General features: G+C 36.9%; 1 protein-coding gene across 2 annotated transcripts in view; it reads left to right on the top strand.

The window, feature by feature from the left end:
* The window catches only part of EFHC1 (EF-hand domain containing 1), a 297,382-nt gene that overhangs the window by 377 nt on the left and 274,364 nt on the right, over positions 1 to 22,641 (top strand). For both annotated transcript variants that reach the window (XM_078647587.1, XM_078647586.1), the window contains exons 2-3: positions 837 to 1,058; positions 15,556 to 15,843. In XM_078647587.1, coding sequence (XP_078503713.1) covers positions 837 to 1,058; positions 15,556 to 15,843 — 510 coding nt within the window. The remainder of the gene's footprint in view (positions 1 to 836; positions 1,059 to 15,555; positions 15,844 to 22,641) is intronic.

Here is a 22,641-nt window from a genome sequence, read left to right as displayed (position 1 = left end):
GGCACTTATAACAGGACAACATGTTAAACCTAAATTTACTTTCTTCTTAAAATTGCATCCGTTCTCCGAAAAGGATACAATACTCTGTGTTTATGGATTACTTTCTCTTCCAGCGATTCAGCCAGAACCTGATTAATTACATTCTGTTTATTGAAATATTACTTGGAGGGAGAGATAGCTTTTTCCCAGTGCTGTGTCATCGTCTCTAGGGGAATATGACCTTCTACTCTTTAGCCTCTGATGCTTCATTTTTAATAATCCTGGTATTTCACACATGTATGTGTAAACTAACCAGTTTATCAGGCTTCAATATTTTAGGGCAACATTCTGTTCAGTCCAAGGATAGTATGTTTTCTCCAACCTTTCAGAAAAGAGAAGTCCCTCTCCTTTTAGCAATTGTCTCAAGTTCATTTTACATCATACAGAGATATTCTATTGGAATAGCTATTTCAGTGATCTCTGAATGTCAGTAAACAGTGGATGACCTCCCATAACTTCTAAAACTAGAGGCAAGGCTCACGATTTGAAGCTGAGACTTACAGGGACCTTTGACATCACCAGAGCTTAACACAATGGACTATCCTAAATAGGGCAAATACCCAAAAACATTTTTACAAACTTTTGGGTGTGACTGAAGAGAGTGTAATATAGTAGGCATGTATGGCCACAAAACATCTACACTCTGGAACACTGTCATTACAGGTATGTAGCATTTTCTGTTTCAAGCACAGTAAATGTTCCGTTATATTCAATCTAATAATTGCAGTACTATAAATTAAGTATAAAAGGAATGTACATTATGCTGAATTCTGTGTTATAATATCTTATCGCCCTAGAAAACTGCCTATCATCGTTCCCAGACATTGGAATATCGAAATGGCTTTTCACGCTCATTACTTCCGACAGTGGGAATCGGGCGGGATCCAATCACTGCTAACCAGCTTTCCCAGGCTGAACTGGACGAGCTAGCTAACAAGAGGCCTACACTGACGTATGGCCAAGCCAGACCAGCCCCACCATCAGATTTTGTTCCAGCCCACGTGGCATTTGACAAAAAGGTACAGAACCTTACATTATGTAAACGTCTATATGAACAGCAGTCAGACTGGCTATAGCTGAAATTCTGCAGTGTATGTAAAGTGAGTACATTTGTGATTGTTCTCTGGTTGGCTTCCTCTGTCAGGATGTGAACATTGAGCTCTTTTGGTGTGGTTGAAATGGAAAAGAGGTGGAGAGATATACATAAGTTGTCTCTGGTTGCTTAAAGAAGATACATATGCGTGTCTTTGGTAGCTGCAACACAGAATCTTCAGACTAGACATAAAATCATCGTTGTTTATAATTTAGCATCTATAAAAGTGCCTTCCAATTATTTTTCTCTGTGTTAACAAATGCCATGGCATCAGTTTGTTGTGTTTTGCAGTGTTAAGCTCAGACCTGTCCACAAAGTTGTAGGATAAAGCTAGACTGCTCACACAGTTCACAGAATGTGCCATCAGCATTCTGCTGGACAGAAAAAGGATTACAATCCTTCACTTTCCTAGGCAGTCTGCTACATTTGCAGTTACATATTTTTTTTAAATGTTGTATATAAGTAATTGACCTATTAAATGCATGCTCTACTGTATTATGCATATCATGCTGTATGTTGTCTATAAACATTCAACATATTTTTCAGTCATTAAAATTGTTATTACTCCTGCATGAAGGGAAGGAAAGCTGTTCTTCGACCACACATGGAGCATTGCACACTGCCATTACCCACACTCAAGCATTCTGTTTGCATAGATTACAACCTCTTTGATCCACCACATTGGTGCAGGGGACTAGGGAACAATGCCATGGACCTCCTTCCACGCACGAGGACCAGGCTAAGTGCATTGGACATGTTGTGCATTATGTATAGTTCATGTAGTGGTTAAGCAAAGTTGTGCAACGCAACAAGCCGAACGGGAACATGAGAGACTGAATTTTTTTTCATAATCTTCTTTCCAAACTTGTACCAAAATTCACCACTGTGGACGATCAATTTGCAAACGTACTCCTCAGTGACTACTTTCATTTGGTTGCAGTGCCTTCTATATGGTATAACATTTATTATATTGGTCCTGAACTGGTTTGGTTATATCTGGTCTAAACTGTGGAGCGCTCACTGCTTGTTGGTGACATTGGGCTTACTTGACAAGCTACAGACTATTTGAAAATAAATTACAAACCCATTATATGCAGGAAAAGAAGAGGATTAAGCCTAACCAGTCATTGAATATCTGTTATTCATATTGCCTTGTAACATTTACATTTTTTTAAATAATACTTGACTTATCAACCAGTCAACTGAGTTGGGCCGGCATATTCAAATCACAAACCTACAACCATACACTGATTTAAGCAGAAAGTGTTTACCTCATGCAGCGATATTTCTTGCTCAAATGGAAAACAGACTATGCTAAACAAGATGCCTCTTATTAAGTTTTATGCTGGTACAAATGTATGCAGCCTATAATTCTAAATCCCCCTGCTGATATTACATTGATGCTCCATATGCACCAGCTATTTCTGATGAAGCCTAATATGCCGAGCATACACCTGAGATTGTGTTTGTTGTCCATTGCCGAAGGAACATGGCATAGGCCATTTTTTCATTTTGGAGCTTGGTTAGGCTGATTAGTGCAAAGGTGGTTCCTTCAGTGATAGCACAGCCAAACAAAAAGATAATTGTTTATATGTCATTAGATTACACGTATATATTACTCACCGGATGCAGATCAGTAATGTGAGCACTTTTCGATGAATAAGACTTTCTTTGCGTAGGGCATCTGAATGAAGAATACTCCCTATCATGAGCTTTTTTGAGATGAGGAGTAAAACTAGAACTTTACGGATCTTGTAACATGACCTTTGGTTCCTAGATCATGCAGGCATCTCCTAGATCTTCTAAAGTGAAGCTTGCACAAATGGACTAAAACAGGGACTTAATCGCGGTGACTCGGCACTGAATGTGTAGCTGACCTGCTCCTTTTCTGGAGGAAAACAATACTATTTACATTGATAGATTTCCCCAGATGAAGAGTTTATGGAGCCCATGCGATCTCAGGCTACCAATGCCGCTTGTTGAGAACCAGAGTTTTTCCATTTCTAGAGCCTGCCAGTCATTGTCACAAAAAGGTGGGTTCAGTTTTCAGCAGTCGCCACCAGGTTATGAATTTGCCCGATTTATAATGGGCTTTTTAGGGTAACTGGACATAATATCGACTACATAATATCGAATGGACAAAATATCGACGGAAAAATATCGACATTAACAAAATATCGACTATAGGAATATCGTTGAAAAAAATATCGACTGCAAAAATGACCCAAAAATATCGAATACAAAAATATCGACTTAAAAATATCGACTAGACAAAATATCGAAATATAGTGAAAGTAAAAAATATCGAGAAAATGTTAGAAAATATTGATTTTATAAAATAATATATATATAATATATAAATAAATAGTACCAAATGTTTAGGAGCGGGTTGTGGGTTTATAGGGGAATAGGGTGGGAAGTAATTTAATAATAATTAATTAGTTAATATATGTGTGGTAATTGTTTTTATTAGATTTTAATTGGTAATTAATTAATATTAATTAGTTAATTGTTTAATTGATTAATTAGCATATAATTTAATTGATTAATTGATTAATTGATTATTAATAAATAATTTTCTTTAAAATATTTTGTATATGATTTTCATTGATACATTGGTTATTAATTAAGAATAATTAGTTATTTATTAGATTAAGAATTAGTATATTATTTACATTTATTAATTGCTAACACATTAATTATAATTAGTTAATGATGTAATTAATATATTGCATATCATTTAAATAAATTAATTGGTAATTAATTTATAATAATGACTTTATTACATTAATTATATACATTTAAATGTAATGTGTTAATTAATGTTGATCTTAATTAATTAATTGGAATTAAACAATATTAATTAATCTAAATTATTATTATAGCTAATGTGATAATATATTTTATAATAGTTTTTTGAAAAATATTTGTTTTTTGTATATATTTATGTTTAATGTTGTGTTCATTATTATTTATAGTGTTCTGGCTTAGTTTCATAGTTTTTGTTATAGGTTAATTGTTTAGGGTTCAGGGTAATTTTGGTAGTCGTGAGTGAAGGTGTATTTAGTGGGATTTGGGAAGTTTTTAAGTTTGTGGGTAAATGGGTATTTTTGAGGTTGAGGGTCAGTTTTCTGTACTTGTGTAAAGGGCTATTTGTAGAGTTCAGGGTCAGTTTTAAGTTTGTAGGTAAAGGGGTATTTGTAGGGGTCAGGGTCAGTTTTCAGTTTGTGGGTAAAGGAGTTTTTTGGAAGTTCAGGGTTAGTTTTCAGGTTGTGGGTGTAGGGGTATTTGTAGGGTTTAGGGTCAGTTTTCAGTTTGTTGGGAAAGGAGTATTTGTAGGGTTCAGGGTCAGTTTGTAGTTTGTGGGTAAAGGGGTATTTGTAGGGTTCAGGGTCAGTTTTCAGTTTGTTGGGAAAGGAGTATTTGTAGGGTTCAGGGTCAGTTTTCAGTTTGTGGGTGTAGGGGTATTTGTAGGGTTCAGGGTCAGTTTTCAGTTTGTTGGGAAAGGAGTATTTGTAGGGTTCAGGGTCAGTTTTCAGTTTGTTGGGAAAGGAGTATTTGTAGGGTTCAGGGTCAGTTTGTAGTTTGTGGGTAAAGGGGTATTTGTAGGGTTCAGAGTCAGTTTTCAGTTTGTTGGGAAAGGAGTATTTGTAGGGTTCAGGGTCAGTTTTCAGTTTGTTGGGAAAGGAGTATTTGTAGGGTTCAGGGTCAGTTTTCAGTTTGTGGGTAAAGGGGTATTTGTAGGGTTCAGGGTCAGTTTTGAGTTTGTTGGGAAAGGAGTATTTGTAGGGTTCAGGGTCAGTTTTCAGTTTGTGGGTGTAGGGGTATTTGTAGGGTTCAGGGTCAGTTTTCAGTTTGTTGGGAAAGGAGTATTTGTAGGGTTCATGGTCAGTTTTCAGTTTGTGGTTGTAGGGGTATTTGTAGGGTTCAGGGTCAGTTTTCAGTTTGTGGGTAAAGGGGTATTTGTAGAGTTCAGGGTCAGTTTTCAGTTTGTTGGGAAAGGAGTATTTGTAGGGTTCAGGGTCAGTTTTCAGTTTGTTGGGAAAGGAGTATTTGTAGGGTTCAGGGTCAGTTTTTGGTTTGTGGGTAAAGGGGTATTTGTAGGGTTCAGGGTCAGTTTTCAGTTTGTGGGTAAAGGAGTATTTGTAGGGTTCTGGGTCAGTTTTTAGTTTGTGGGTAAAGGGGTATTTGTAGGGTTCAGGGTCAGTTTTCAGTTTGTTGATAAAGGGGTATTTGTAGTGTTCTGAGTCAGTTTTGGCCTTTAGGGTCAAGGGGTCTTTTTAGTGTTTTGGGACAATTTTGGGTATTTTAGAGTGCTGATGTATAGTTTAACTTAACAGTGATACATTAAATTTATTACACGAAAATAGATATTATTATAACTTTACATTAGTATACTTTATTTACATAAAAACAATTTATGTATTAGCATGTTTCCAGACAGTAGCTAGAGTGGAGTTGGAATTCTAATTATTAATTGGTTGGTGTCCAGCAACATCAGTAATATTACCAACACTGGAGTTGGATTAATAAAAATACATTGGTTAGTCTCCACCACATTTTATGGTATTACCTTGAGTGTAGTAGGAATAGTAAAATTTTTTTTGCTAGTGTCCTGCAGCTTCTATGATTTTAGATTGACTGGAGTAGTAACAATACATATAAAATTGGTCAGTGTGCAGCACATTTGTATAAATTTGTTCATTACTGTATTTTAATAATAAATAATTATGCAACATAGATGTTTTCAAATTAGTTTATTAAACAATTTTTAATTTTTTTATTGTGTACTACAATAAAATCAAAAACAAATATAACATCACATTTTGTTTTACTTTTATTATTCACACAATAACATATTTACATTTATATACATGTGGTAAATGTAAACAATAATTTGGATTACTAGATTCTTTCTGTAAATTTTACATATTCCCATCAGTCATTTACAATTTAAAGTATTTATATAGAAATAAATTAAACAATGATTTGTTATATATTTCTTACATTAATATTTAATAATGTTAATATTAAATATTAATATAATAAAATATATCATACATATTTCTTTTTAACAAGTAACATGACTATTATTACATTTCTTAGGATAAATTGAAAAACCAAAATAATTTTTCTTGGTGTATATTTTACACAATGTTGTTTTTACATAAAACATATAAATTGCTTTGGTTATAAAGTTTATAATTGTATAGGGAAACAATATGTTTAATTATAATATCTGGTATTTATCAAATATTAGTAAAGCAATTATATAATTTTGTTATAATTAGAAATAATTATATAATATTTTTTTAATAATTAATAAAAATAATAATTATTTTAATAATTATTATTATTATTAATTAATAAACATAAACATTCATTGATTATTAACAAAAATATATATATTCACAGATAAAATAGAGACTTTTTTCAGGGCATTCTTTATGTACTAAATGGTTCTACTTGTTATATTAATAATAATAAATAAGTTATATTATTTATCATTATTAATTATTCCCATAAACATTTATAATGTTTTATAAAAATTATACACAAAATTATTCATATAAATATACAGAATAACTAAATATTTACATCTTTTATTCAAAGTTTTACATAATTATTTTATATTATTAATATATAATACATATTATATATTAATTTATATTAAATATAGTATTTTTTGTTAATAAAGGAAAATTGTCATGAGTATAGTGTATTCATTTGTTACATTATACATGTGTATGTATTATATATTTTTTATTTCACATTGTTTATTCTATTATCCTTTTACACAAATGGGTTAAGGGGACTACTTTTTTACCGCGTAAGGTTATTGCGCTCCATTCAGGACTGGAGAAGCTCGCGGTTGGGAGTTGCTTCGCGTGGAGAGAGGTAAGGTTATTTTTTATTACAAATTATAAGTAAGTGGTCATGTTTGAGGGTGTAATCAAAGTCTGTAGTGTTTTTTGGTGTATGTATTATTAGTTTAAGTAGCGTTTGGGTGAAAAGTCTGCGTTATAGATGTGTCGTGCTTTTTTTCCTTCAAGTGTAATTTTAAGTGTTCGGAAATGTCTTCTTACATAGTTAATGTTAATTGTTAGTATATTTACAAATGTGAAGGGGGTATTTGTGGGTGGCTTTCGTTATGTATGTTATTTTACAGGTTTCGGTTCCTCGCATGAAAACTACATGGAAGGAAGCGTGTTTTTTAACGGAGAAACAAATGTTTAAGTTATTATGCTTATATTTTGACTTTTATCTCCTATTTTTCGGGTTTGCCTGGAGCGGTTTTTTCACTTTTAAAATCTTTTTCGGGTTTTTTGGAGGGTTTCGAATCGGATTGATACTTTGATATGCGTGACCGTTTTTTTAAAATTGTGTGTATATAACTTTAAATCCTAACGTGTACACACTACTGTTTTCGGGATTTACTGGAGCGTTTTTTTACGTTTTATAATTTATTTTCGGGTTTTTGAGGGTTTCCCATATTGGAATAGTAAGATATTGGATTGGATTGTATGGATTGATTTTTCCTTGATTGCGTCTCTCAATTCCAAAAATTGTAAGTATTTATTTTACAATTTTGATTGGGTGGGAAATGTCTATTTCTAATGTTATGTGTATGTTATAAAAAATTATAAACATTGCATATTTGTTACGAATTTTTTAACATATTTTTAAAAATTTGGTCAAACAAATATGTTTTATTTATAATTCTTTATATATGTTTATGACATGTTATTTTTATTAGTATTGTAAGAAGACATTCGTATATTTACTTGACATTTTTATAGAAGACTTTTTGCTATTATTACCAGGTATTCTAAACCTCTAGTTGTAGGGTATAATGTGACTTGACTTTGAAGCAGTCGGAACATTTGTTGGGTTTGTTTAGTGAGTTTGGGCCCTATTTGTGACACTGATTGTTCCATTCTTAGTTCCTGATAGCTTTGTTCTTTTTTCAAAGCTTCAAGAAGGTTGTGGAATGTGGGTTTGCCTTTCTTTGTAGTTGCTTGGAAAGCATTATGCCACCCTTCAACACTGTTGTTTGTTTTCGCCTCCTGGTTTAAAGTACTGAGATAGACATTCCACCAAGGGATTTGGAATTTGGGCTGGCGTCGATGTCCTGATCTGTGCAACCTTCCCACCCAAGTGTCTTCAAAATAGTCTAGCAATGGTGTTAGCTTATCCTCATTCCTCTTATAATATGCGCTGTCAATTAATAAATTGTAATGTTCAGCAACATCTGTAACAGGGACGTAGGCCAGGGCTATTAACTTTTTAACTTGATAGGCAAAGGTGCTATCTGTAGAGTATAGTACACTTAAAGTAGATTTTTGGAGATGCCTCCATATACTCTGATTAAAATGATAATAGCAACCCTGGATTGCTGTGTGGGGAAATGTTCTCAAAATGCTATTTATCATAGCTAATTCGAAATCAATAATTATTTTTTCAGGAAAATAATTATTGATTTCCGTTTTGAGAACATTTAAAATTTCGGTGTATGTTGTTTGCTGTTTGTTGGGTAGCAAACAGTAAATGAAAGGTATGTTAGAATGATGGTATAAACCGTGGATGGAATACAGTTGGTAAAAAGGTTTTGGGCAGGGTTTAAATGTTCCGTCCATCATCCATTGGGGACACTGTTGGATTTTTCGTAAATTACTTGCAGTTGCAAACATAATTATTCTGTTTGTACTGCTTTCATTATCAAAAAGAATACATTTATCTTTATTGTGTGTGATGGACATTTCGGGTGAAATAATAATTTCTTCAAAACAAGTTGGGTTGGGTTGGGTTGTGCTAGTGAGTCGTTTGGTGCGTGCAATTGTGCGTTTCAGGGAATCAATAGAGGGTAGTTGACCTGAAGCATGGTGAGGTATTTTTACCAGTTCTTCTTTAAGTATTTGGGTGGTGGGTTTGTCACTTTGTGTGCTAGCACTTTTAATACTTTCTAAGGCATCTCTAATTTCAATTTCGGTGACATTTGGGGGATGATTATGTTCTCTAGTAAATAGCACATTAGTTTCCTTGGTAGTGGCCCTCCCATAACATTTGTTGGAGTAATATTGTGTACACTTCCAAAAAACCTTTCTACCACTTTGTCTCTCCTGATTATACACATAACCCATGTAGCATAATAGCAATTTATTTTTCTGAGACATGACAAATTCTGCACCTTCAGTCATTTTGATTTACTTGTTCTAGGAAAGAGTAGAAAGAAACAAAATCAGTACACATTTTTTTACTTGTGTGGTGCTAACATCATTAGTGATGCATTTATACTTACAGTTAATCAAAGTAGTAGTCACAGAAGCAGAAATGTCTTTTGAATGATGTTCTTGTATGTATGTCTTTATTTGCTGTTGGTATGAAAATATAGAAAAACAACGTTAATGTTTATATATAACAAATGTATTTCCTACTCAAAAGCAGTTGTCATTTTTGTCTACTAGTGCATTTGATGTAAACATTACATATACTTACTTGTTTAAATAGTAGAATAGTAGTAATTGCTGGAGTTCATCAATTTAGTACAGGTATGATCTGTAGAGTAGATAGAAGAAATAAAAGCAAAATATTATAATTTTAATACTGAACCGTTTGGAAATGTAACAGATTTAAACGTATACTAACTTCTAAATATGTCGTTTTCTTTGTTGTAGGTAGAATAGCTGTATGATGTATTCAGAATATCTGTAGAGGAAATATAAAATAGATAAGATGTTGTTAAGAACATAGACTGTGTTATTTTAGGCAGTTTTAGAGAAATGATAAATATACTTACATTTTTTAAAAGGCGATTCTTCTATATTGGTATATTTTGTGTACGATGTTTTCATATGATATGTAGAATAGATGTATGATGTTTTCTGAATATCTGTAGAGGCAATTTAAAATAAATAACATGGTGTTAAGAATATAGTTAGCGTTTTTTGTGCCAACATTTTAGCAAATAACAATTATACTTACATTTTTCTGAAGGGTATTTTTGTGTTTTGTTATAGTTGATTTTGGATTTTTCAAATGATCTATAGGGAAGATGTAAAAAGCAAGATATGTTGTTTAAAAATGTGCATTAATGAAATTGGCAGTTTTATAACAAACACATCTATACTTACATGTGTAATTAGGTTAATTTTATCGTTTTTGCTGTAGAAATAGAACCATTTCTGTATATCTGTAAATATAATGTCAATTAAAAATAAATACTCTTGTAAATTAGTGTTTAAACAAAGCAGTTGGTGTGTAACAGAGAATTATTATATACTTACTATCTGATTTTGCACATGAAGAAATATGACCATGTAATAGGAATTGTGTTGGAGCAGTTTCTATCAGAAAAGTAGGAAGACATGAAAATAAAATAAGTCTAAGAGTTAGGATATGTAAGGAAAATAGTGCACTTCTAATGTAGTTTTCTACTAAAATGCTGTGTTACTTACTTTATTAATTAGCTAGTAAGCTGGATCTTTAAAGATGTTTATTCTGCAGCAAAATCTTCAAAGTGTTGGCATCTACTTTCCAGATAGGTAGCAGCAACAAATGGTAGAATGCATGTAGCCCTTTTATAGTATATGTGTTATGTGTGCTTTGATTTGATTGGTTTTAGGATGTAAGGAAGCATAGTATAGGCTAGTTTAAATTTTTTTAAGTTAATTGGAGTGTTTGTTGATGTGAGAATGGTGGTATGTGGTTGTTCCCGCATTAAAGCAGGTTCGTGTTTAAATGAAATATATTTATATGTGAAAATAAGTAATGAAAATGTTAGTTAAATGCAAATAATAATAGAAAATGATAAAATGCATGTAATAGAATGTATAGTAAATGTGGATTAATAGTAATTTTATGTAAGAAACAGGTATTATATGTGAATTTCTTTTTTTACTAAGAAATGACTTTTATTGATGATAAAGATGGTATTTTAGAAAGAAAAGTGTGCAAACATGAACTCGATATTATTTTTTTAACGATATTGTGGTAGTCTATATTTTTGTAGTCGATATTTTTGTAGTGTTAGGGCTAATTTCATGTCCAACGATATAATTGTAGTCGATATTTTTTTAAGCGATATTTATGTATTCGATATAGTTAGTACTCGATATTTTTTACTCGATATTTTTGTAGTTTGTGTAATAAGTATAGTAAGTCGATATTTTTGTTGTCGATAATTTGTCAACGATATTTTGGTAAGTCGATAATGTGTCCGTCGATAATATTTCAGTGATCCGCTTTTTAGGAATTGGCTACTTCTACCTCTACATCATGGTTAACAACAATTTGCTACCTCAGTTGTTAACATATCGGTTCCTTGCGGTATTGAAAAGAAACAGTTCCATCTTGAGCGGTTCCCACTGGGTAGCATATTTGCATGGTTTTCAACGAGACTGGAAGGAATCAGCCAATTCCCACTCAAGTAACCTGAGGGGCACCGCTCAAGATTGAATTCTGTTTCTGCATCATGCCATAATTGCCTGCTGTCTACTAACACTACAAGCAATAACATATCTACTGAAGTCGAGAGAGTACAATAATGTAGGAAATTACAAGACGCTATAAATGTAAGGAATGTGTCAGTTTGCTCTACCTGCTATTAGTAGTTCCATCAGACTCTGAATATGTGATGATGTGTGATATCTATACTAGTATCTGTTACTACAATTATATTTCCTGAAGATGGTGAGTTTTGGCAAATTCTGTAGTCCACCAAAATGTACATCAACATTTTTAACATTTTGTTCACTGCACTGTGACTGAGCATCAGTGTGTAAGTTATAGTGGTGTCACTTTCGATGCTAGATTCTGAATGTAGCAGGAAAAGGAATGGTTTGCATTTTTTACATTTTTACTTATTGTAGTCAGGGTTTGTAAATTTTGTTATTGACCTCCATTTTATGGAATGTACTAATAAATGACGAATCTTTATGTATATGGTAAAGGTTTTTGGGATTTATGCACTAGAAACGATTTATGTGTAAGTTGTCTGATGTTAAAACAAAGTTTAGTTTGGCTTTTCTAATGCGGAGTTCCCCTGTATCTATTGCAAAAAGTGATTCCCCTTTAGTGATTTTTAGTGATTGTTTAATAGTTGGAATGATGACAGGAATTTGATCTTTGACTCTCAGTATCAAGCGTCTTGTCGATCAGCTCCTTCGCAGAAGAGTGTCATGGGAACATGTACCTACAAATGGAAGGATACCTTGTTGGAGTTGAACTTGTTGGATCCGGATTTTCTCTGGGTCATGGGTCAGTCAGGGGTAACTAAGAAATTTCTGCTGTTGGTAATTTCCTTCACCATTGATTTTCCAGGGCCTGAAGCTAGATAACCAAATTACTCTGTTAAATTGGCCCATCTGTTGTTGCGAAACTGAGTAGTCTAGGCAAGTCCAGGTTGAGATGAAGGGACTGGAAATCAAATAAAGTATGGCAAGAGAAATACATCTAAAAAAATGTCTTGTTCAAAGCTATAGCTTTAGAAAATAATGGGTCCTTTACTTACACATTTTAAAGCGGGTCATCTAAAATAAAGTACACCAGAGAAAATAATATGGTTCTAGCTCCTGCAGCTGAGTCATTACTCCAAAAAGACTCAAGTAGCTAGACTCAAGGAGCCACTTAGTAAATCATTTAGTCACTCCTTTTCCACTGGAATTCTGTAGCCTATATTGTTGAGCAAGCTCCATGCTCTTAATATCTTGGTGTAATGCTTTGAGAACTGACTCAAGGTGTCCAGTCCCAGGCACCAGGGAACAAGTCTGAAGTAGCTAGACTCAAGGAGCCACTTAGTAAATCATTTAGTCCCTCCTTTACGTTGGAGGTCTGTAGCCTATGTTGTTGAGCAAGCTCCATGCTCTTAAACAATTGGTGTGATGCTTTGAGATCTGACTCAAAGTTTCCAGTACCAGGCACCAGGGCAAATGTGCCAGCCTGTATGTCACAATGTAACGATTTTTCAATAATATGTCTGCCCTTCTCCCTTGTTTCTCAGTGACCATGTGTGAAAAGACAGACTTCAATGGATTTGAGCCAAGATGGCAGAGAATCTGAAAACTTCCCAAGAATTCTGTCATTTAAACACCCACTACCCAAAATAAACATGGGATCCGTATGGTTGTCAAGGAAATGATGGTCCAAAGTCTCAATGTGACATTAACGGGCCTTAGTGCTCTCTTGATTGGTGTCTAGGTCACCTGACAGAGTTTAAGGGTGTGACCAGTTAATGAGCCATTTGGTCTCATAAGTCAGTGTTCACAAGAGAGAGTTCAGTGCTGGAACTGGGCTACCACTCAGAAGTTCACTCCAAATTTCACCAAAGCGTAATTTTTCAAATCTATCAGGCTGTTGGTGGGAGATTTGATTGATTGGGCACCTAGATTCCTCACTTCAGTAGATGGAATTGTGGAACTGGGATTTCAAGATCAGTTGAAATGAAATGAAATGAAAACAGGATTTATAAAGCGCATGGCTGCCCTTGAGCGTCCCAGCGCTAATGACAGGTAGCATCGGAGGGAAGGATTAAGGGAAGAGCCAGGTTTTCAAAAGTTTGCGGAACGTAAGAAGGTTGGGTTCTGCGCGCAAGGTAGAGGGGAGAGAGTTCCACAGCTTCCACCACAATGTCAAACTGTGAAATCTCTAAAACAATGGAACTCAAACTGGACCTGATAATATACTGGTATATAACCACCACCGACTCAGCTGACTCCTACAATTTCTAGACTGTTCAAATCTAGAGAACAATAGAAGGTCTGAGGACTCTTGTGGGTGCAGGCAGTGAATAATTTCCATAACACTATACATTAAAACCTAAAGATATTATCCCGTCTTTGAAATATTTTGTAGCAATACTAAAAATTCCTACTATAGTATGGCTTCTTGTTACCATTTACATCACTTCAATATGCATTTTACGTAACCTGGTGTTCTTGTTGTCCAGTTACAGTCGGTTTTCAGTAGGTTTTCAGTAGGTCCATTTGGCGCATGTCAGTGTTTGGACTTTGTAACTGGTTAACTGGACTTTGCACAAGAGTCAATACGCTAATCACCTCGTTTATTGGGATACAGACTCAGATACATGTCGTATGCTACACATTTAGTTAAGCAAACCAAGACTTTAGATATCCTTGCTGGTTGATCACTGGGCTCCTCTTGCTGGTATTCTTATAAGTTGGCATCAAAATACTGGAAAATAAGCTCAAAGCTTGCAGCTGGTTTCGTACCTTGCAGCGAACATCCTGAACAGGCTACATTGCATAATCTCAGACTCTACACATCCTCTTCAATGTGAAACCATACTCTGAGGTGTGGCCAGTTCAATGAGAGTGAATATGCAAATTCATTCCTTACGGCTAATTTACACCCCCAGCCTGCGTTTTGCCCATGATAGCCCCTTGCAATGCATCCACAACCTTGTTCTGCACCCTCTCAGCAAAATTCCAGACACCATTGGCCAATCTCTTTATACCTTCAATGAGGTGCTGCACATACTCAGGTATGCCTCAACACAACCTCAGTAATGGTCTCTACACTCTCTCGTCCATGTTCTTCAAAACATGATATGGTTTAACATTTCTGAATTCTTGGGAAGGAGTTAGGGGAATGAGTCAGGATTCCAGCAGAAGTGATTCATGATATTGAATGAGAAGTCTTAGGAGTTGGTGATTAGAAGAGACCTAAAGGGTGGAAAATAGTCTGGCAGCTCTGCAGTAAGTTTACATGGGAAATATAATTGTTCCTTCCACTTCTCTTCTTTTGATCCTGACCTGAGCATGTGTGCATCTGGGGTCATAACTCTTTGGTTTCCTCTTATGTATGCCTCGATATACAAAACGAAATAACAAGCATTGATGACCAACACACTGCCACAGAAGCTCTGACCCGAGTCTATCCAGCAGAGTTTCCAACTACTGTCAGCTGTAACATGTGGGAAATGCTACACAATGGCTCCCCACCTATAATTAAGGAGTCTATTGCTTTAGGTGAAGTGATAATTCTAAGCTCTGAAAGACCAGCTGCTCAGAATTTGTGACAATTGTATTTCTGCCAATGCAGGATAACTGATACAGCCAGGGCCGGACTGGGAACCAAAACCGGCCCTGGCAAAGTGCTCGGCCGGCCCCCCCTCCCCACTCGGGGGGGTTGGAGGTGCCGCAGAGCGCTTTGCTAGGGCCGGTTTTCGGCCGATTTTGTTGCAGGGCCGATTTTGCAGCTATGCTGCAAAAACGGCCCTGTAACAAAATCGGCCCCCAGGAGCCCAAAACCGGCCCCCACCCTTAAGGCGCACCAGGGGATTGCCCGGTGCCCGCTATGGCCAGTCCTGGATACAGCACTGTCAAAGTCAACTAAAAAGGGAGGCTAAGATGTAAAAAGGAAAACAACGATGTTCCTTTATTCATCTGTTTGTTCTGATTCTGCAGGTCCTAAAATTTGATGCCTACTTCCAGGAGACTGTTACCTTATCTCAAGAAGAAAGTTACAGGGTCCGTCCAGTTGAAATTTACTACTACCTGGAAGATGACAGTATATCTATAATGGAGCCCCATGTCATTAACTCAGGCATTCCTCAGGGCAAGTTCATGAAGCGTCAGAGGCAACCCAAGAATGACTTTGGTGACCACTATCACTGGAAAGACCTGAATATTGGAATTAATGTCACCATGTATGGAAAGACCTTCCGCGTTGTCAACTGTGATGGATTCACACAGGTAAGAATGCTCAAGTTTTATAACCCTGATGCATATCAATAATCTTATGTTTTTTTCCTTAACATTTTGTTGACTTGATCTTCAAGCGTAAACATGAATAAGGAGTGTATTAAATGTTGTCTTTTTTATTGTTAGCTATCGGGCTTAACAAAAATGAACATACTGTACAATGTTTAAATCTAAAATTGGAAACAAAGAGCTACATTGCATTACATGTCATATTGCGAAAAACTCGAAAGTATATGTGTGTGTATGGACACATACTTTCTTCACCCTCTTTTTATGGTTGCAAAATATAAAATATAATTTTAAATAAATATATATATATATATATATATATATATATATATATTTAAAATTATATTTTATATTTATATTATATATATATATATATATATATATATATATATATATATATATATATATATATATATATATATATATATATATATATATATATATATATATATATATATATATATATAAAAGCTGTGATTCCACAATGGGGGATAGGTGGTGAGGCTCAGGAGAAAGCTCTTCTTCTTTCCTAGAAGGGCATTGAATATGTGGATCACCCTTCTGAGAGGAAGGTTTAGGTGAGTTCTATAGGGCCTTGTACATAGGTTAGCAATTCTATTGTGAAAGTAAGGATATAGCTTGATAAATGCAGGTGACAATGTTCAGTTTATCAGTGTTGTGGATAAAACCTCTTCACGTGGAGGAGATAGGCTTGCCCTGATAGGAAAAGGGAAGTCCTGTGTCTCACCTGCCTTGGATTACTAGCTATTGGGAGCGTGCACTTGCTTTTCACAAACAAAAAGATCACTGATACTGATAGAGCGCGCAGGTCACCCGACTATTTAATTTTTACCATACACGTATCGGGCCCATAAAATTCAGTTTCACCATACTCATAGATCAGGTGACCTTACGCTCTAGCTACCAGTATCCCAGTTCCTTCCTATTTCATTTCCTGTGTACCCGACTTACCATTCCACTATTACGGGTACCTAATGACCACAACGGATCAGGGAGCTAGCTGTGAAGAAAAAGGCAGACACTAAAACCTCTATACTTTATATATTCAATGTTGTACTTTCATAATAAACAACAGCTAGTGGGGAAACCACTAGTATACCAAACGCACTGCAAAGAACATTTGAAAGTATAACAATGAAATCACATGAAACTGTGCATATTTATCATCAATTAACCAATGAAAGAGTCAAATTCGCATCATAAATAAATCAGCTTTTGTATTCATTTGCATTTGCATGAATTACACAGAAAATAATTATTGTTAGCTGCAGCGCTGTTTCCTGTACCGCAGGCAGAATTATTTACGCAGTAGTTGTTAACAAAACAGTATATAAGCATTGCTGTCAATGTTAACAAAACAATATATAAGCATTGCTGTCAATGTTACAAAGACTGGTAAATATAAATTAATTTTTTGTTACACAACCAAAAACCAAATATTTGTTGAGGCCCAATTCATTTCGGGTAGAACCCTTCCTCAGGGGCACTGTGAGAAATAACAAACGAAAACAAAGAATGACATCTATAAACATATTGTCAGAAATTCATAAATACATACTGATGCGTACAATTCAGAAGGTGCATGTTGCTTCAATGTCCAAGAAATATAACAACTTTGTTCATAAGAAAAAACTTTATGTGTCAACTCAAGGTTAAGACAAAAAGAAACAGCAAGAAAAGCAACCACCAAGACCATCTGCATGCATAAAAGTGCTCAGAAACTGTGTGCCTGTGTTCAACTAAATACTAGCAAGTGACGTGATGACATCACCACAACCGACAAATCCTGATCTTATTGAACTCACTGCGTGTTATCAGTTGTGTAAAACTCGTCTATACTGGAAGCCTTGAAGGAGTATGTAAGTCGCCTCACGCTGGGTGAACATCAAAAATGAAAAGTACAAATTGCGTTGAAGTAACTAAACAAGTGCCAGCATCTGATATCTTCACATCTAACATCTTAGCCTCGACACTTACTATAATGTATAAGTAGTCTCTCTTAAGTGGTTACTGGAACAACTCTCCCAGGGTACTGTGTTAGGCCAAAATCTACAACAGATCAAGAAAACACAACTCTCCTCAATATCATAACTTCCTATGAATGCTCAAACCTATGATCAGCCAAATAAACACACTTATAAAACTGCACGATAAAAACTCACCTAATATAGCTGTACTCCACAAATAAGGAACCCAAAGACAATAGAAATTGTTTTTTTCAGTTGTACTTGAGAACTGGTGTCTTTCAAGGCGCTGTGCTGAATGTGAATCTGCAACAAGGCAAGAGACCCAATCTGATCGTAATTTCATCACTCACCATTGTAACACTAATCTAAAAAAAACCTCTGTTGTAATTCTCACGTTATTGCACGGAAAAAACTCACAATGAACAGCTTCTCTTGGTTGATCTTGGGCTCCGTGATCGTTTCAAAAGAGTGTATCCAAATCCAAAAGACTCAATCTGTAATGTAATGCCAAAACACATTCTTCAGTATATGCCCCTCGCTTTCAAAAAGTACCATCTAAATTTTCAGTGGCATGAAGAAAAAGTTTACGCGTTCACCGTCTCGTGAGTAACTATCCCATAAATCCGTAACGTTGCTGCCCCAAGGCTTGCTTCAAACTCGACTGAAAGCCTACTGGCTTATGAAAAAACAACGCGGCGCGGCTGGCATCAACATGGAAATAGGACTGCCTTGAATCCGCCATATTGGAGTGGTGCAGCGAAAACTACTGTGCTGATAGACTACTAGCGTCTCCTTTCTACAACCTGAATGACCACTAACTCTAACTGTAGTGAATATAGAGGTATTGTTCAACCTCATTTAATTATGCCTCATAGGCATGTTACCAACAAACTTGCCATGCACTGATAATTCATTAAAATATGGCAAATGTCAAATATGTGAATCTAAAAAATAATGAATGTCACCAGCTTGCTGAACCGCTGCGGTTACTGTGTCGGTGCAAGAATAGAAAACTCACTGCATCACACAGAAGTGCCGGACTTGCTCCCTGCTGTTACCCATGTAGATAGTACGAAAAAGAGTGTGGCTCATGCATAAAGATGTGTAACATTAAATATAACACCACTGGAGGAAAAACCAATGATCGTGTTCAAAAAATTTTTATTAACATGTCTAGACTGAAGAGTGATCAAAAATCGAAATGAAAACAAATGTAATAAATTTGAAACCAAGATAGTCAAGCCAAAAACTATTGTGAAAACGTGCTCATATAAGAAATGTGGATGACTGTTGTATCTGTGAGTGCTATGAGAACGTACTGTTCTTGGAAAAGTGAAATAGGTGAAATGAATATTTTAACCAAGAGATCGACACATTTACAAAAATGCTGAGTCAGTCATATAGAAAGCTTTATTTCGATTTTTGTAAATTAAAAAATCATAGAAGCTACAACAAGAATAAAATCATGCGTGAAATACACAGAAATAGCATATCATGTACGTCAAGTTACATAAATACAATTATTTAGAGCATATTAGGCTTTTCCTTTTTACATACATGTGTATAAAACTCAACAGTTATTTTAAGCGCAATAAAATCAATATGGTGAGGAGTAATGACACATGGTAGACAGAGTCCCCTTTCACCAAGTGTTATTGTTCGCTACTCTGGGGCCAGGGTAAAAATCAAATAAGTCCCAAGTAGAAATAGGACCATCTGCAGATTTAAGCTGAGAAAATCTTAAATAGGGGACAATGTTCCTGTGTTTAAATCTGATTAATATCAGGTCTCCCGGAATGTCTTTGGGCGACATGCCTAGCCACCCCACCCTCCTGACGCTCAGGATTCCGCCATCTAGGACAGGTGGCAGCGGTCTGTTGTTGTTAAGCCAAAAGATGGCTTTATTCAGCAGATCCTCACTTGTTTCAAGTTTGCCCTGACTAAGTTCAGGGACCCCGGAGAGAACAGTCACGTAGGGGGCAGCTTCAGGTGGTAAATTAATTTGATGCCTTCTTTCTTGAGGAAACCTAGGAGCTTTGAAAGGGGCACGGGTGGGCTTAGAAGTGACGTTACGGCCCCTTGGAATTGGTATGCTCAGAGAAGAATCAATTGTACGTGCTTTCCTGTGTTCATTGGTTTTAGGCTTGTCAGGCTTGATAGAGAGCGTAGAACGTGCGGAAACAGCAGTATTTACAGAAGATGGGTAGATCCTTTTTACTATTTTTTCAACACTGGTCAACCTGTCTCCCAAATCCTTAATTTTAGTGACCAGGGGTGATAGAGCTGCGTTCAACAATCGCTCAATTTGGGCCAGTAGGGTCGATTGGAGGGGGAGAACAGAGTCAATTAATGTAGTCCCCGCATTATATGGCGTTGATACAGTTGGATTGGCGGGGAGAGATGAAGAGCTACAGCACATTTGGTCGATATTTAATGGAATCTCCTCGTTGTTCCTATTGCTGGGTGACTCCCGGGACAGTGTATTTACTTGAAAAGTGATTAGGTCAGGGGATAGAGGTACATCCTGGGTGGTACAGTTTATAAGGTCAGTAACTCTCCCCGCTATGGGGGGAGTTAATATATCAGGGGCATAGTTTGTGCCACACACGGCATTAAGCTCTTCCCAAATGGACATGATGATTGGACTACAAAGGCCCGATAACGACACTGGTCAGTTCGAACACAATAGTAAATAGGGTCAAATGTATCTGTACCTCCTCTTTTGATAGGGCCAAGTGGGGTAGCCCGCCCCGTCCTCCTCCGGTCCTCTGAGGGCCACAGAGGGCCCGCCCTTTGCCCGGGCTTAGCCCGGCGTCCCGCTCACGTCCCGCAGAGCTGGGGTGATGCCTGCTTTATGCGCCGCCCGGCGCGATGGTGTGGCGTCTGGCCACAGCAGAGGGAGCCTGGGAAGTGTAGTTTGGAGCGCCCCCCTCCGCACTGCTGCCGCGCTAGATGACCACTGCGGCGGCTGGAGGGAGGCGAAGAGAGGCGAAGAGTGGTCGTCAGGGGCCAGATATCCCAGGGTCCAAGGTCCGCCAATGAGGTGAGCTAGAAAAAAAATGCTCACGAGCCCCTGCAGGCACCCCCGCTCCACCGGGGTGATGCCTGCTTTATGCGCTGCCCGGCGCGATGGTGTGGCGTCTGGCCACAGCAGAGGGAGCCTGGGAAGTGTAGTTTGGAGCGCCCCCCTCCGCACTGCTGCCGCGCTAGATGACCACTGCGGCGGCTGGAGGGAGGCGAAGAGAGGCGAAGAGTGGTCGTCAGGGGCCAGATATCCCAGGGTCCAAGGTCCGCCAATGAGGTGAGCTGGAAAAAAAATGCTCACGAGCCCCTGCAGGCACCCCCGCTCCACCGGGGTGATGCCTGCTTTATGCGCCGCCCGGCGCGATGGTGTGGCGTCTGGCCACAGCAGAGGGAGCCTGGGAAGTGTAGTTTGGAGCGCCCCCTCCGCACTGCTGCCGCGCTAGATGACCACTGCGGCGGCTGGAGGGAGGCGAAGAGAGGCGAAGAGTGGTCGTCAGGGGCCAGATATCCCAGGGTCCAAGGTCCGCCAATGAGGTGAGCTGGAAAAAAAATGCTCACGAGCCCCTGCAGGCTGAGTCAAAAGTACAGAATCACAGAAAGCATTGAAGTTCAATCCTATCATTGAGACCTCCCGGGACCAGCGTTTGCAAATACTTAATCCACCATGCTTCTCTTTGTGCTAGTAATGTCGTGTTATTCTGATCTGGTCGTAAGGTTAATGATTCTAGAATAGTGAATCTTATTTGTGCATTAGTGTGTTGATGATCTATCCAATGGGAGGAAAAGTAGGATTTAGTTGATTTGGTCCGAAATGTGCTTTTGTGTTCTGTGATGCGTATTTTCAATTTTCTGGAGGTTTTGCCAACATAAAGAAGTCCGCAGGGACATTTTATCATGTAAATTACATTCATTGAATTGCAATCCCCGTTATACCTCAATGAGATCGCTTTACCCGAGTGTGGATGATGTAAATTGTTTCCTGTTATTACATTATTGCAGTGCACACAGTTAAAGCACTTTCGCATTCCCTGAAATTGTTGTTTGGTTTCCATTTTCGCTGCCAGAATTTCCTTGATGTTTTTACTGCGGGTGTACGCAAATAATGGTTCTTCATCAAATAGACCTTTGAAATCTACTTCTTGCCTTAATAATTCCCATCTTGATTTGATGATGCCTTTAATTGCTTGTGACCTCGTGGAATATTTTGATACGAAAACATGTCGCTTAGATAGACTCTTAACTTTGGGAGTGAGTAACGTTTCCCGTTCTTGAGTTTGAGTTTTATTCAATGCTGTAGTCAGAATGTTCGAAGGATAGCCTCGTTCAATGAATTTATCTTGTTGCTTTTGTAATGCCTCTGATAAAGTGGTGTTGTTAGAAGTTATGCGTTTAACTCTCAACATCTGAGAGTACGGTAAATTTCTGATCAGTGATGGTGGATGAAAGCTTGAATGCAATAGTAAATTGTTCCTGTCTGTAGCTTTCGTGAAGACTGACGTCTCAAGCTTGCTGTTGTCGATGTTGATTAGAACGTCTAGGTAATTGATGCTCTGTTGGCTTATGGCGTGCGTAAATTTAATTATGGAGTGCCCCTGAGGAAGGGATCTACCCGAAATGCATTGGGCCTCAACAAATATTTGGTTTTTGGTTGTGTAACAAAACATTAATTTATATTTACCAGTCTTTGTAACATTGACAGCAATGCTTATATATTGTTTTGTTAACATTGACAGCAATGCTTATATATTGTTTTGTTAACAACTACTGC

Source organism: Lissotriton helveticus, chromosome 6, assembly GCF_964261635.1.
Source record: "Lissotriton helveticus chromosome 6, aLisHel1.1, whole genome shotgun sequence".
Lineage (NCBI taxonomy): Eukaryota > Metazoa > Chordata > Amphibia > Caudata > Salamandridae > Lissotriton > Lissotriton helveticus.
The sequence above is the reverse complement of the archived record's forward strand: the minus strand, read 5'-3'. Positions and strand labels throughout refer to the sequence as shown.